General features: G+C 47.1%; 1 protein-coding gene across 2 annotated transcripts in view; it reads right to left on the reverse strand.

The window, feature by feature from the left end:
* Positions 1–14,802, reverse strand: part of CAPZB (capping actin protein of muscle Z-line subunit beta) — a 45,687-nt gene that overhangs the window by 21,548 nt on the left and 9,337 nt on the right. For both annotated transcript variants that reach the window (XM_042478020.1, XM_042478019.1), the window contains exon 2: positions 7,653–7,742. In XM_042478020.1, the coding sequence (XP_042333954.1) occupies positions 7,653–7,742 (90 nt within the window). The remainder of the gene's footprint in view (positions 1–7,652; positions 7,743–14,802) is intronic.

Genomic DNA, 14,802 nt, shown 5'->3' on the forward strand with positions numbered 1-14,802 from the left:
AGAGAGAGAGAGAGAGAGAGAGAGAGAGAGATTGGGAGAGAGAGAGGGAGAGAGAGAGAGAGAGAAGAGGATAGCACAGCAACACTGCAGCACAACTTTAACAATAGACGGGAAAGAGGGGCTGCGCTGTGGGTTGGTCACTTGTGAGTCCACAAGTTGCTACTCCATTGGAGTCACCGAAGTTGGGCCAATTCATTTTTTGGCCCACCATGAAGGTATCTTTTCCCCTTCAAAAATGGTTCGTCGAGTTTATGTTTAAACCCAGGAAGTTAACCAAGGTGCAGGTGGTGTTGTGGTAGGAGTAAGTAACTTTTCCAAGCTCTGGTATGGACACATATCCTCCAGACAATTATTGCATCACACAGGTCACCAGTTGCTTTCCACAATCCTTCTAAAATCATTGCAACACAAGTAATTTATATTTAATCCTGCTTTTAACTCTGTATTGCCTTGAATTGTATTTATCCAACTTTGCTCCCTTGCTACTGGTCATTGACCAAAATAAATATAGATATGTATGTTTCCATAGTGTGTTTCGTGCATGAAATGGGTCTTTCAAAATCTTTCAAGGGCCTCCTTATAACCTCCCCAAGAAGTGATAATCTGCCCAGAAGGTTCTCCATTTGAAGTCCATCCTCTTGGGCAACCAGGAGCAGGGCTTTCTTAGTGGTAGCCCCAGAAACCTAGCGTTCTCCCAGAGGTTAGTTTTCCTCCTCTCTAGTTTCTCTTTGGAAAAAGAGCTCAGACTTTTTCTTGTTTCATTGGCCATCTGGAAGCCAGGGCTGTATAATGATCCGTTTTGCCATTGTGATGAATTGCGTGCTTGTTATCATTTCAACCGAATCGACAAACCCGTGGAAGAGTTGATTCACGTTGCCCACCCTGAAATCGGAGACAAGACTGGACTTTTTGTCCCTTCAAACAAGGGAATGAATAACAGCACTATCCGGAATTGGGTTGCAGAAGGGGAGGGAAATACCACCCGAAAAGTGGTAACGTTTTGAAGAGGGCAAGGGAGATCGGTTGTAGACAAAGAGGAAGACAAATTGAAAGAACAAGGCTGCCGTATCAACAGCGGATGTCAAACAAGGCTCCCCTTGTCCTCCCGAAATGCTAATCTGGCTGGAGTAAGTCAACCAGGTAGGAGGACAACGTTTTAATTAAACAATAAAGGCCTTTGGCCCCCCTCGACCGCCAGGACAAGTGGCCACCTGTGCCCAGGAAAGAAACCAGACACCCTCCTGAGCAGCTGGCCAAACCCTCGCTTCCTGCTCCAAAATTGGGATGCCGACGGGGGGGGAAAGTTAAGTTTCCAAGAAGCAGGTCTTTATCAAGATGGGATTCATGTCAGGTTATGGGGAACAAGCCCTTTTGGGATGTGAGCCAACGCAAGAACACACTGGAGCACCAACCTCCTGAGGTTCTACTGAAGAAAAGTGGATGCGGTTGGTGGGGGAAGACTTGGCATTGGGGTCTTTACCCCATTCAAACTTTGGTGTGTGTTCTGGATGAAGTATGATGGCAACTAGGGGGGAAAGTCCCAGCGGAAAACAACATCCCACGTTTGTGAGCACTGGGAAGGGGACACACTCCTTCTAACAATTGACAGATTGATGGTGAAGGATTCTCAGAGAATCCTACCTTTTCCAGCAAGCCAGCTGAAAAAGAACAGAGTTTCTTCCGTTTCCAGCCAAGCAACCGTACGCAGCTTCCATGAGCAAAAGTGCACGCATCCAGTTGTAACTGACACCTTCCTAGCAATGAGTTGGCCAGAAGTCAAAACATCCAAACCGGTCTCAGTGCAGATTTTCCCTTACGCTCTCAGGCCACCATTTTTTCCTCCAGTGTATCTGTGTGGTTGCCATCCATTCCTCATAGAGGTGGGTGGGTGGGCATGCAGAATTTGTGGGCATGCAAAGAACTCGGCCCCATAGCTTCCCACAGTTGCCTGACCCTGCCCTATAGGAAGCAGCCTTCTTCCAAAACAAGACTTCCAGAACAAATCAAGACAGAAGACAAGCCCTAAACAAACCCTAAACTGACAAGGCTTGCTATTTAATTGCATTGCAAACGTCTCCAAAGCTCTGGTTCTCATTTGAATTCTTATGGGACAGACGTCACCACTACGGAAGTGAAAAATGAGAGACGGTTAATGTTGGGGGGGGGGGGGACCTGAAAATACACTTGACAGCTCAAGCCAACGAAAGAAGCCAACGCTTCTACAACAACAAACTACACTGGCACTACACCCACACATCCACCCCGGCCAGCACCAGCTAGATTCCTGCCACTTTCGGACGGCATCTAATAAAACTTAATTCTAATTCTACTGAGTCATCTGGCAGGCTTTTAAACATTTCCTCTCGTGGCAGAAAAACAGGTCCAACGGCCTAACGTCCATTACGGAAATGAGAATCCAGAATCTCGGAACTGTGCCCGCATCCATGAATGTATAGTTGGTGCTTGAATTTCAGTGGTGGCACGGTAACAGATGTGTTTGTGCATTGCTGAATCCCTTCTCGGGGACAGGCCATAATTCAGCAGTTGATCACCTGGTTTGCATACTTCCCACTCCATCAAAAGGAATGAGTTTTCAGTGATACTGCCCAAGATCTTGGAGAGCTGCTCTCCCAAAGCAACTTCTAGGCTCCCTCAAGATGGAAGATCTCAGCTTTCTCCTCTGCAGCCATCCTTCTCTGGCCTGAGGGTCTCTAGATGTCAAACTAGAGTATAGGATATAAATGCTTTACCAGTTTGCATCAAAAAGCCTTGCTTCTCAGGGGACATCTGGACGTGAGAAAGAAGAGGCACAGATTCCATATTCCTCTGGACAGAGTGGTCTACAGCTCCCATCAGCCCCACCCAGCAATGCTAAGGGATTATGGGAGTTGTGGTACAAAACCTTCAGGAGAAGAGAGTTGGTGGTGAGGAAAGTAATTCTTCAGTTCTGAAATAGTAACTGTCAACTTGATGCTTATTCATGTATTTGTCACAGCAGGCATCCCCAGAGCTGGTTCTCCAGATCTTCCACCCTTCTCCAAAATGTTCATTACACACCGTGGTTTGGAAATTCCAGGATATAGGGGGGAAAGCCCACCAAGGAAAGCCATCTTCCACGTTCCAATTACTGCAAGTGACAGAACGCAGACATGAGCGAAGTTCTGTTAACACCGTCCCAGGGGCTTTGAGCCAGCCAGCGTGCCATTCCCAAGGCATCTCCCTCAATTAGTTCAAATCCTCAAGTGCCACGGCCAACCAATTAGAGACGTCTAAAGAATGCAGCCCTAAAGCCTTACCCTTGCATGGACTTGGCTTGGCAATGCAAAATTATCCACTCTGGGTCAAAGCAGCCTTGAGACAAGATTTTCACTTAGCAGAAACCATTGGGTGACAGGCATAACAGCCTTGATTTCCCCATGCTTGCTGGTTTCAACAGATTTTTAAAGCATCTGAATCCACTATAGTTCACAGAAAGGGTGTTGGGATAAAGTTTTGGATTCTCAAACGTCCTTTTTCAAGATTAAGTCTGTCTTTGGTATACAGTCAGTGAGCGACGCTCGAACGAAGCCCAATTTTAGCCGAGACCCTTCTTGGCCGCCTGGGCATGTTTAAAAAAAGAGGTCTTAAAACGAGTTCCGAATGCCTTGATGGTAATCTTCTCTAAGCTGAAGACATTTCCATTTACAGCCACGCTTGCTGAGTGGAAAACTGGCTTGCACCGAGGGGGCACTGTGCTAATGGTGCCAAGTCCCCTCGTTTCAGCCAATAACTCTCAATTTGGAGCCGCTGCAGCTGCTTTCAGCACGAAGGACCGCGAAACCGCACCGTGCCTGACGCCTTTCGGAAAGAACGCCAAGTTCACAAAGGCCACCCTTTTGAACCCCTGCAGCTGTCAGTGAGCAAAATGTCTTCCCCTCAAGGTGTGTTTGAGCAAGCCAGAAAGGATGAGAGGCTATCCAAGCTTTGGCAGGCATCCTGACAATGCCCTGCGCCTTGGTTCTCTCCCCAGCCCATCTCGAGGGTTGCTAGTCCTCAGGAATCCCAAACCTACTAAGCCTTCCCCCCCCGCCATCTGAGTCTTTCCCAACCTGGTTGTCATTCAAACAACCTGCAGCTGTTAAGCCAGAATGTATATAAATAGGAGAGATGTGTTTGTTCACCTGAAGCTAAGGATGAAAGTTTGGTTTGGATATGGAAGGCAATTTCCCAAAAGCAGCTTTGGGCACAGAATGGGCTTTTCAATCTTCAAATGCATGACTCTGGAGCCCCTGCAATGTTCTAGTCCTCATGGTGGCAAAGAAAAGCTTGAAAACGTCCATGGACGGTGGCTGCTGCAAATGTCGGAGTCAGCAAGATTTCCACAGGTCAGGAGGCAGAGTTTCAAGATTCTTCAGAAGATCTGCCTCTTCCTCTTTGGGGGAAAAGGGACCATAGATGAACGGTAAAGCACCAGATTTGTTGGCCAAAGGTCCCCAGAGTCAATCCTTGGCATCTCCCATTGAAAAGCAACAACCACCAGGAAAGCAAGTAGGCAGAAAGACCTTTCCCTGCCAGAGAGACTGGAAAATGGCAGACAATACTGAGCTAAACAATCTAATCCCGGGGAGGCAAACGGCTCACCCAGAAGCCTTTTGTTACCACCACCCCCCCAATATATTCTTCCCATTCTCATAATTTATCAGGTTGCAGAGCTCAACACTGAGTACAGACTGAGTCAAACTGTGGAACTCACTGCCCCAAGATGTCTACCAACACGGCAGCCTTAAGAGGGGACTCAATGAATTCATGGACGATGGGCCCATCAGTTGAAGTTGACTACACATCACCTCCAGTATGAGATATATTTTATGTCTCTGTATATCTGCCGCTGAGAAACAGGAGAGGGATGTGGCTGCTTCATTTATAGTCTTGTTATAGTCCCACAGCCCAACGCAAAACATTCAAGAGAATGTCACAAAAGGATAAAGGGCACCTAGAGATCCAAAACAACCTCGGAGGCGGACAAGGGCACTGTTTCAGAGGTGTGACTTTAAGGGAAGCCTTGCCCTTTTTAAAAAGGAAAAGAAAAGCACAACAGGCACGCTACCAAGAAAACATTTTCTTGGGATGAAGCTGTGGAGCTATGACTCAGGCACATATCCGTTTCCTAACTGTTGAATAATCTGGAGTCTGAGCAGGGCTGGGGAAAGTCATGTTAAATACATGGACTGGGTTCCTGGGGGTCTGTCAACCTTACACCCCTCACTTCCGATCTTATCAAACCGCTCCTTTCACGTTGCTTCCTAACACAAGAGAGGGGGAGAGACCAATTTAAGCATGTGACAGCGTGACAAGTACTTAGGTCTCTTTCACATTACACAATCAACAGCAGTTTGAAGCCACTTTAAAACTCCACAGCTCCATCCTTGAAGCCTGGGGTGTGTACTTTTGTGAGGGACTAGCAGTTTCCAGGAAAGAATTCTGAATACCTCAAGAAACTGCAGATCCCACAGGATGCCCCATAGCAGTTAAAATGGAATCAGAGTACAATAAGCATGTGGTATGAAAAAGAGACTCTGGACTAACTTTGCCACCTGACCTTGTTTAGTCCTTGGACAAAGAGATGCTGAGAAATGGAAAATGTCCACATATTATACATAGGAACCTACTCTATTAAACAACAAATCCCCTGCTGGTCCTGCAATCTAATCTATGTGATGAAATGCAGACACGCAGGATGTCATCTGCAGGACATGGGCAAAACCACCACAGACTTGCATCCATGCTTCAGGAGCCATAAATCTACAATCCTGACCAGGAAGACAGTGCAATCCAAGGCCAGGCATTTCAGCTCGGAACATTACACTCTCTCTAATTTGTCCTCCTTTGATACTGAGGTGCCTTCTTCTTTAGCCGTTTTGGACAAAAGGGGGGAAAACTGGATCTATAGACTTAAGACCCTAAAACTACATGGCCACAGTATAGAGGATAATACCATTATCCACTGAAGAATCCTGTAAACAGTATTCTAAACTCCCATCCTGGATGTTGTGCAGTTTCATCTTCAGTAATCGAACTTGTGGAAACTTGTGCCTTATTTTATGTCTATAATCCTATTTGTTAATTGCTTAAAGAGAGAGAGAGAAAGAGAGAGACAGACAGTCAGACAGATAGACTTAACTGCATCCTTCTGGAATCCAGGTTGAGCTTGGGACAAGTGCTGTAAGTGTGCATTTTCAACACCAATACATTATATTATATTATACTTGCATATATTTATTGGACACACAGCCATGCTAAATCATCCGTACATCTAGAAGAATCTGCTATCAGCCAGGCCAGGAGTTTCACCATCGCCCTGCTCCCAGAAAGTGTACACTAATTTACTCAATTATCCTAAAAACCCACCGCCTCCTGCTCCCAGCTTGCCCTCCGCCTGTCTCTCCCACCGCAATTTTCTCAAACTCTCCCGTGGGCTGACAAGACTCCAAGCTGCCCATTTCCCAATAATTAGTAATTAGACCCCGAGCCTGGCGCTCCGTGCCAAGGCAGATTACCGGCACCCGCAGCCGGGCTCCTTTCAGGCCAGGCTTCAGGGAGGCCCGTGACTGACAAGGGCTCTAATGAACGGTAATTACAGGCTCGGCCGCCTGAGAAAGCAGCAACAGATGTGGCAGGAGAGGGCCAGCCACGCAGCTCCTCCGCTAATGAACGAGGAAGCATTTTGGGGGGAGGCTGATGGAGGCAGTGACCCTGAAAAGGCCCTCCACCTGCTTCCCTAGATCATCGGGCCTTTGCGTTTCACGGTCAAGTTGGGTGCTTTTTCTCTTCTGTCAGCAGAATTCCACAAGGCAGAGAGTGTCTCCCCGCTCAACAAACTGCAGCCAGGGGGACCTCGGGGTATCTGGTGTTAAGCTGCTTAAAGGAAGCATCCACCTTTGGGTTCAACAGGTTCAGCTGCAGGAATTTGGGGGTGGCAGGGTTGTGGGAGGAATGTGCATTTGAAGGAAGACACCCCCAAGGGGCCTTCCTTCACTTAGAAGAGGTGGTACAGAAAGGAGTTTCAGCTTTTCAGAGGACCTCCCCTCTACAAAGAGAGAGCGGGATGAAGTCTTAAAGCAGGGGTTCTTGAACTGGAAGTGCAAATTGATAAGAAAGAATGAAAGTAAAAACCAATCCAAGCATCCACTTCCTTCTCTTCTGCACATTTCTGCACATTGATGTCCCACTGCAACATCACTAGAGGTTTGGGAACTGCCTTTCCCAGCCTAACAAGACTTTGCAGCTGGGCGGCTACTTGACTGAGTCTGTTTCCTTACTCCTAACCTTACACACAAACACAGACAATCTATATGCTTTCAAACTACTGGTTGCTGGTTGGCCAGCAAATCAGAACCAACAACCACAGTTTGGATTTGAAAGCTGACTAGCATTATGTCTAAATTGACAAGCTGCCCCTACAGCCAATGTTTTGCCTCCAGATCCCACTGATCCTAAGGGCACTCCATACACTGTGTTGGTGGTACAGTAAGATAAGACTAGCAGCTCTACACCATGGTTTGGCATCACTAGGAACTGAAATGGTTAATGCCAAATCTGGCTTGCTGTGATATCTGGCCCAAGCAAGAGCCACAAGAAGAATCCTGTTGAGGCTTAAGGGACTCCACACTTACCAAATCGATCAGGTCACTGAGGTTTTTCTCAATCTGCTGAGGAGGCAGACGCCTCATCAAATCCAAGGCACAATCCAGCTGCTGGTCACTCTGCGGGAGAAACAGGAAGAGAAAAGAGGTTACTTACATGTAACACAGAAGAGTGTATGAACACATGAAGTCGACCAAGTCAGAGTGGTCCATATAGCCCAAGACTATCCCAAAAACATGGTTATTGGATTTTTGACTCCCAGAAACCCCAGCCAAGCACAGCCAATGATAACAGATTCTGGGATCTGCAGCCCAACGCCACCATGGGACCAGCTCTAATGGGCAAGGTTGCTGTAAAGTCTTGGGCTGCCTTTTTCAGCCTTGCTCACCCAAGGCCCTTTCATCTAGGTGTTGTAAAACGTCATAGTATTTTCAGTTTGTATGTGTGAGCATGAAAGCTGGCCAGCTGAGAGGAAAAGCACCAACGCAACTGAAATGCTGGAAGAGAGTTCTGTGAATACAATTCATTGCTAAAAAGACAAATGAACAGATCCCAAAGCAAAACAGGCTAGGAAAAAAATCTCCCTGGCAGCCAAGATGACTAAACTGAGACAGGTTGGCTATAATAGACATCTAAGAACTTAAATGTTTTTAATTCTATGGATAGTTTTAATTGTATTTTTAACTTATGATAATAATATTGATAATAACAGGTTGGAAAAGACAACTAGCTACACACTCCCAAATGGTTTCTGCTCCACCAATATGGAAGGCATTTGTGACTAAAGGCTAAAGACTAAATAACACCGGAGGGAAAGCAACGTCTGTTAGCTTTGGACAAGGAGAGGCAGTGCACACCGCAGGGAGCAAGAATGGAATTTGGTGTGTGTTTTTCTCCCTCAATCTCATTCTCGCTCTCTCTTTGAGAGCAAAGAACATGGAGCCCTTGAAGAAGATATCCCTCCACCCAAGCTTGTTTCAGTAAGGAGTAGCACACAATCCGAGGCCGTGCAAGGCACCAAGAACTCCCCGCGCTCTGGCTTGTCATTAGCAAACAGTGTCAGCACTTCCTCCTTTGCAGGCGCTCAAAATGCCAACCATGCAGGGAGCCTGGGAACCGACTCTTCGGTATGAATTCTTCAGCGGTCACAGCAAACGCACACCCTTGTGGCACAGGGCTTGCGGCTCCCAAAACAGACGGAGAAGATGCCAACGCAGCAGAGCCGGAGCCGGACAGGGGCGCTCCTTAAGCCGAGGGGGGAAACGCATCTGGATAACCTTATGGAACCACTCACAACAGACACGCAAAGGAGTGACTAGTCCACAAACACTTGTCTCTAGATCCTCCAGTGCAACTCTGTTGTCAACGGCCACCACAGAATCGTGTTGAAGGACCTACAAATGCCTAGGGAAATTTTTTCTCTAGGAATCTCTACGTCTTCCATTGCAACTCTATGGTCAACCTCCGGCAGAGTTGCACTGGAGGGCCTAGAGAAGGACAATCTGTGCTTATCCTTCATACCAGAATTGTGGACTGAATTTCAAACCATGGTTTGAAGTTCTGGCCTGTAAGGCAAGTCGTGTTTCGATGATACAGACACAACAACAAGCTACAGCTAGGGTTGAGTGTAAGCCAACATGGAGCCACACACAAACACTTCTCCAATCACTTTGGATTTTCAAAGTGAGCAAAACTGGGGAACCTGTAGTGCTCTGAATCTTACCAGATCCCCTCAACATTGCAGCCCATCTAGCAAGGGAGATGTAGTTCATTGTTCCTTAGCATCTGGAGGGGCACCAGCTTCCCATGCCTGGCTTGAAGGATTGCCTTAACTGGGCTTGTGAGTGGTTCATTTTGCTTTGTAACTTGGGGGAAACTTAACCCCTCTGGTCTGTGCACACAAAGGCTGCTAGCCCAAGTTGCTCTCAGTAAAGAAGTCCGTTTCTTTCCTTTGCTTTTCATTAGCACAGACACAGAAATCCATTCCACTCTTGCCTCTTCATCTCTCAGCCCCTCACCTCACCTTTCAAAGAAACCCTTTGTTTGGTTTGGCCGGTGAAGACGCAACTTTAGCTGCTAACCTCAGAAAGGAGATCCTTTTGACCACATATTGTCATTGCCTCCCACTGCTTCTTACACGTCTAGGGAAAAAAAAAAGAGAATGCACAGTTGCAAGGTCAGGGTCTTCAACTCCAAGATCGTGGGAACGCAAAAGGCTTGGCACGGCAGGGCCAGCTGGAACTGTTTAATGGGAGCAGAGAGGGAAAGAAAGAGATACTAAACCTCACCGGCTGCTTCCTTTCGCTCAATGACTCAGGTTTTGGACAAAAAGGACTAGAAATGTTACATACGCATTGAAAGATTTAAACTTTGTCACTCTAGGGATGCATTTGCACATGAGTAAACCTCAAAAGCACTCAGAATCAGAATGTAGTTTCTTAGGAGCTGGCCCTTATATTCAGTTCAGACTAGTGACTGACCTCAGGAAAGGGATTGGTTTCCAAGACTCAAGATCTTTTTAATGGGAAAGGCACCAGATCCTATGTGATCTTGGAAGCCAAGCAGGGTCAGGCCTGGTTATTACTTGATTGAGGAACCACCAAGGAATAGGTGGCAGTGTAAGCTACTTTTCAAAGGAAGGCAATGGCAAACCACTTCTATTCTGTGCCTGAGAAAGCCCTATGAAACGCATGGGGTTGCCCTAAGTTAACAGGCTACTTGAAGGCATGCACACCCAAACTTCACAGACCCTCAGCATCACTGTTCAGACACAGGACAATGCAATGTCAATAGAAGTACAGTGTGCCCGCGTTATAGGCAGGCGCCCCATACGCGTCTTCCTACTTACATCATCTAAAGGACATTAAATTGGACATATGCCTGTCTGACCTAACAGCAAGTCACTGGTCAAATGCAGCTCCTTTTGTCCCAGAGGGAGGAGGAGAGGAAGAGAACATAACCGTTGGCCCAAGGAAAAGGCAGCCTCCGGAGCCTGTATGCCAATCCCAGGGTGGGCTGCTGACGGAGCCAAGATCTTCAAGGCTTCGGGATTCAAAGGCGTATGGCAATCCTCCATCAAACTCACAATCTCCGCTGCAGGAGCAAACTCCCGTGAAGGAGCAAGGAGCACAGGGGGGGGGGGGTGCTGGTTAAAAAAATTCCCATTTGGGCCGCTCTGGGACTGAGATCTGAGAGCCTGCAAGTTAACAGCGAGCCTCAGCCAAGGCAAAGCTCCTTTAATGAGTCTCCTGCAAAGATCTCCACGGGAATCTTCATGTCAGCATCTGTTTTGCTTTGTCTTACAGCTGCTTCCTTGACCCTTTCGTTCTCTTGTTCTAGCCATTCCCTTTCAGGCATCTTATACCACTGTATTTATTTATGGTATTTATACCCCGCTCTTCAACCCTAAAGGCTCTCACTGTAATACGTATGATCATCTGTGTTAAATATCCCCACTCCCAAGTACTTTGGGAAGTGGTGGAAAGGCCTCTAGGACAGTGGTTCTTGGGTCCTCCAGATGTTTTGGACCTCAGCTCCCAGAGGCCCCAGCCAACTTGGTCAACTGCTGAAGTCCAAAATGTCTGGGTGGCCCTGGGCAAGTCACTCTCTCAGGGGAAGAGGAAGGCCACAGGAAACATATAAGCAAACCTCCCCATCCTGAGCGGCAGATTCGCTGACCAAAACAGAAAACGTATCTGGGGTAGCCCTCTCGCCTAAACACAGGCAGAAGCGCTCCTTCCAGATGCAGGCTTCCCCTAAGAGATGTGGGACTCCATTTTGTGCCAAAAGAGAGAGAGAGAAAGAGAACACATCATTCTTTTTGAACAAACAGAACCCAAAAGTATGTTTATCTTCAGGATAACAGCAGGGATGTTGCTTATTTGTACAACTTTGTCATTAACCATAACTGTGTAATTTGGCCACTTTTATCCAGTGCCATGGAGGCCCAGGGACCATAAACGTGACCCAAATAGAGAGATTACCCAATAAGCCTGGCGTCAGGAGACGGGTCCAAAATGCCACCAATTAGCTTAAAAGGGGAGAAGGGACTACAACTACACATCCCAACTGCATCCACAAATGCACTGCTCCCCATTGTGCTCCGGTTTTTCAGAGAGGGTTGGCAAGCTGGGCTTTAGCTGGGGCCTGGATTCCAATATTGGCACTTTTGTGGGGTGCAGTGCTTTCAGTGTTGGACTAGGACTCTGGGAGAAATCCCCGCTCAGCCATGGAAAGCTACTGGGTGGCCTTGGGTAGGTCACACTCTCTCAGCCTTACAGGTTTGTCATGGCCGCCTTCTGAGACTGAGAGAGAATGACTTGCGCAAAATCACACAGTGGGTTTTCATAGCTAAGGGGAATTCAGACCCTGGCCTCTTAAAATCCTAGTCCAACACTCAAACCACAATTCTACATTGGCTCTAGAAAGGCATGAATTAGCCTAAACTAGGAATCTGCCAAGTTTGTTTTCCCTTTAAACACACCAAGTGCTCCCATTTTAGAGCATGATACTTTGAGCTAGCAGCATTCCCCCCAAACACCATAAGTTTCAGAGTAAAACATTAGCATTTTATTGGGAGGGAGGGAAAAGGTGACAAGATGTCCTTGGAATACACAGAGGCTGGTGTTTAAAGGTGGAGGCGGAGGAGGGAGATTCAAGAGAGAAGGAGCCAAAAGGGAGGCTGAAAGATAAAAAGGAAAGAAGATAAGCTGACTGGTCCTCTTAGCAAGATCTGCCTCAAAGAATGAAAAGTGCTCCAGCTACAAAAAGGAAGTGAACAATGTGCCCAGAATGAGCAATGCAAAACTGCATGCATTTTGCAGTCTATAGCAATGGAATATATTCTCCCTTCCCAGTAGATACATGCACTGGATGTTGCCCACATCTGGTTTTGAACAACAGGAATTGTTCAGTGTTGAACAGTACAGGAGGGGCCCTGAAACCAATTTAAAATATGAACTGCTGCCCCTCTACTCAATACGAGGAAAAGCAATTTACACTTTCCATGTCCAGAAAAGGGGTGGCCTTGTAAGAGGTATGCAATCCCATGCCCACCCTTCTCTGGCACGGCAAAGCATGCTCCGGCCATCAAAACCTCAACTTCCAGAATGTATATATTTAGAAGAAACATAATGAACTAAACATTTCCTGTTAACTTATTTTCCAGCAGAAGGAGATCGTGCTTGGCCAAGGAAGGCGAATAGAAACTGTTGTTGTTATGTGCCTTCAAGTTGATTCTGACTCACGGTAACCCTCTCCAAGGGTTTTCTTGGCCAGATTCCTCCAGGGGAGATTTGCCATTGACTTCCTCTTGGGTTGAGGGAGCGTGACTTGCCAAAGGTCTTCCGGTGGGTTGCCAGAGCTGAGTGGCAATCTAAACCACGGCCTCCAACGCTCAAACTATTACACCTTCCTGGCTCTCTAAGAGAAACATTTCCTTGCATTTGAAGCAGATTCAGGGTTTCTCCATATCCACTGCAGTCACCCCAGCTCCGGTCCCCTTCACATCCTCTTGTTCAGGTGCAAGTTGGAGGGGCCATGATTCAACGGTTCCACTCCTACCTGGTGAGCAGAGAGCTGGAAGAGGGAGGATTAGCAACTACCACAGGAGACAGACAGCTTCCAAACCTAGGTGTCTTGCTATGTGCTTTGGATGTTGGACTATGACTCTGGAGACCAGGATTCAAATCCCAACTCACCCAGTGAATTTGGACAAGTCACACTATCTGTCTCAGAGGATGGCAATGGCAAACTCCCTTTGCAGTAACTTGCAAAAAGAAAGAGCCCTGATAGGTTCCCCACAAGACAGAAATAACTTGAAGGTACACAACAACAGCATTGCCTTCAGCTCCATATTCCCATTCCCCCTCAACTCTTGGGCCAGCCCTAACATTGGATAGGGAGGGTCAGCAGCAAAAGCCCCCTAGGCTCTCCTACTGAACTTCCCAAACAACCTCTTTCTCTTGAATCCCCTTAAAGTACCTGCCGCCCCCAGGGAGCCTTTGGGACAATGCTCCATCACTGGTTTGGCAGTACATTAAGGAGACATTTTGGAGCAACAATGCTGACCCTTAGGGGCGTCATATGCCCCATCAGCCATACTTTGTCCAGCCTTGTTCAACAAGTTCGGGTGAGGTCTAGAAGTTGTCCATCCCTGTTCTATTAGCACTGAAACTACAGAAAGGAAGAAAAAAGACTGAGAGAGGATAAGAAGAAAGAGAAGCATTAGAAGGCTAGCGGTAAACAATGCTTGCTTCTGGGAAGCTACCCAGAGGTTTATTGCAAAATCCATTTTGCTGCCCCGCCCAACCCAAGCAAACAGAGGGTTCGCGGTATATTAAACATTACACACTGGACCCAACCCAGGACCAAAAGATTCCTCTGCATTAAAAAAACAACACCTCCACCACCTTTTGTATAACAAGAGTGGGGAGACTCTGTGGCCCAAGGGCCTGAGCAGTTCTTGAGGGCCATGCTCCAGTGCCAAAGGATAACAGCATGTTTTAGTTTTAATGCATCTGAGGATGTAGGCTTAAGTCTACAAAAGCTTATGCCACCAGCTTCTTTCGCTCAGTTAGTCTCAAAGGCATTGCAAGATCCCTTTGCATACAGGTTCTCCAGACTAACATGGCTATGTGGTTGAACTCTAACTTAAAGCAACTACAGTCAGCAAATATACCTCCCCAAAGAGGGGCTTTAATCTTTCAAAATGCACAAAAACCCCATACAAAAGCTGGTGGGAAATGTAGGAGACAGGGCCTTCTCAGTGGTTGTTCCCACACTTTGGAACTTCCTCCCAAAGAAAGCCAGGATGGCTCCTCCTTTATTGGTTTTTTGGCGGCAGCTTAAGACCTTTCACTTCCAGAAAGCAGATATTACATGGGGAAGAATCCACAATGCCCTAGACAACCATACTACACTTTCCCCAGTACATCAGGACAGGAAGCTACATTTGTGGACAACTGCCAGTTGCAAACAGGTTCAATATCTGTGCTGCACTCTGGCTTGGCATTCAGGGAAGAGCTTCCCCTTTAGCCAAATTTCATTACGACGTCAATGCTCCTTGGCTCCAGCCCCCAAACCATACAGCTTCATTACGGCTTGGTTTTCTCAACTTCCATTAGGAGCTCGGGTTAGATTTCCGACGCCCGCAGCTCAAAAGCTGCAGCAAAAGCGGAG

Source organism: Sceloporus undulatus, chromosome 7 (assembly GCF_019175285.1).
Source record: "Sceloporus undulatus isolate JIND9_A2432 ecotype Alabama chromosome 7, SceUnd_v1.1, whole genome shotgun sequence".
Classification (NCBI taxonomy): domain Eukaryota; kingdom Metazoa; phylum Chordata; class Lepidosauria; order Squamata; family Phrynosomatidae; genus Sceloporus; species Sceloporus undulatus.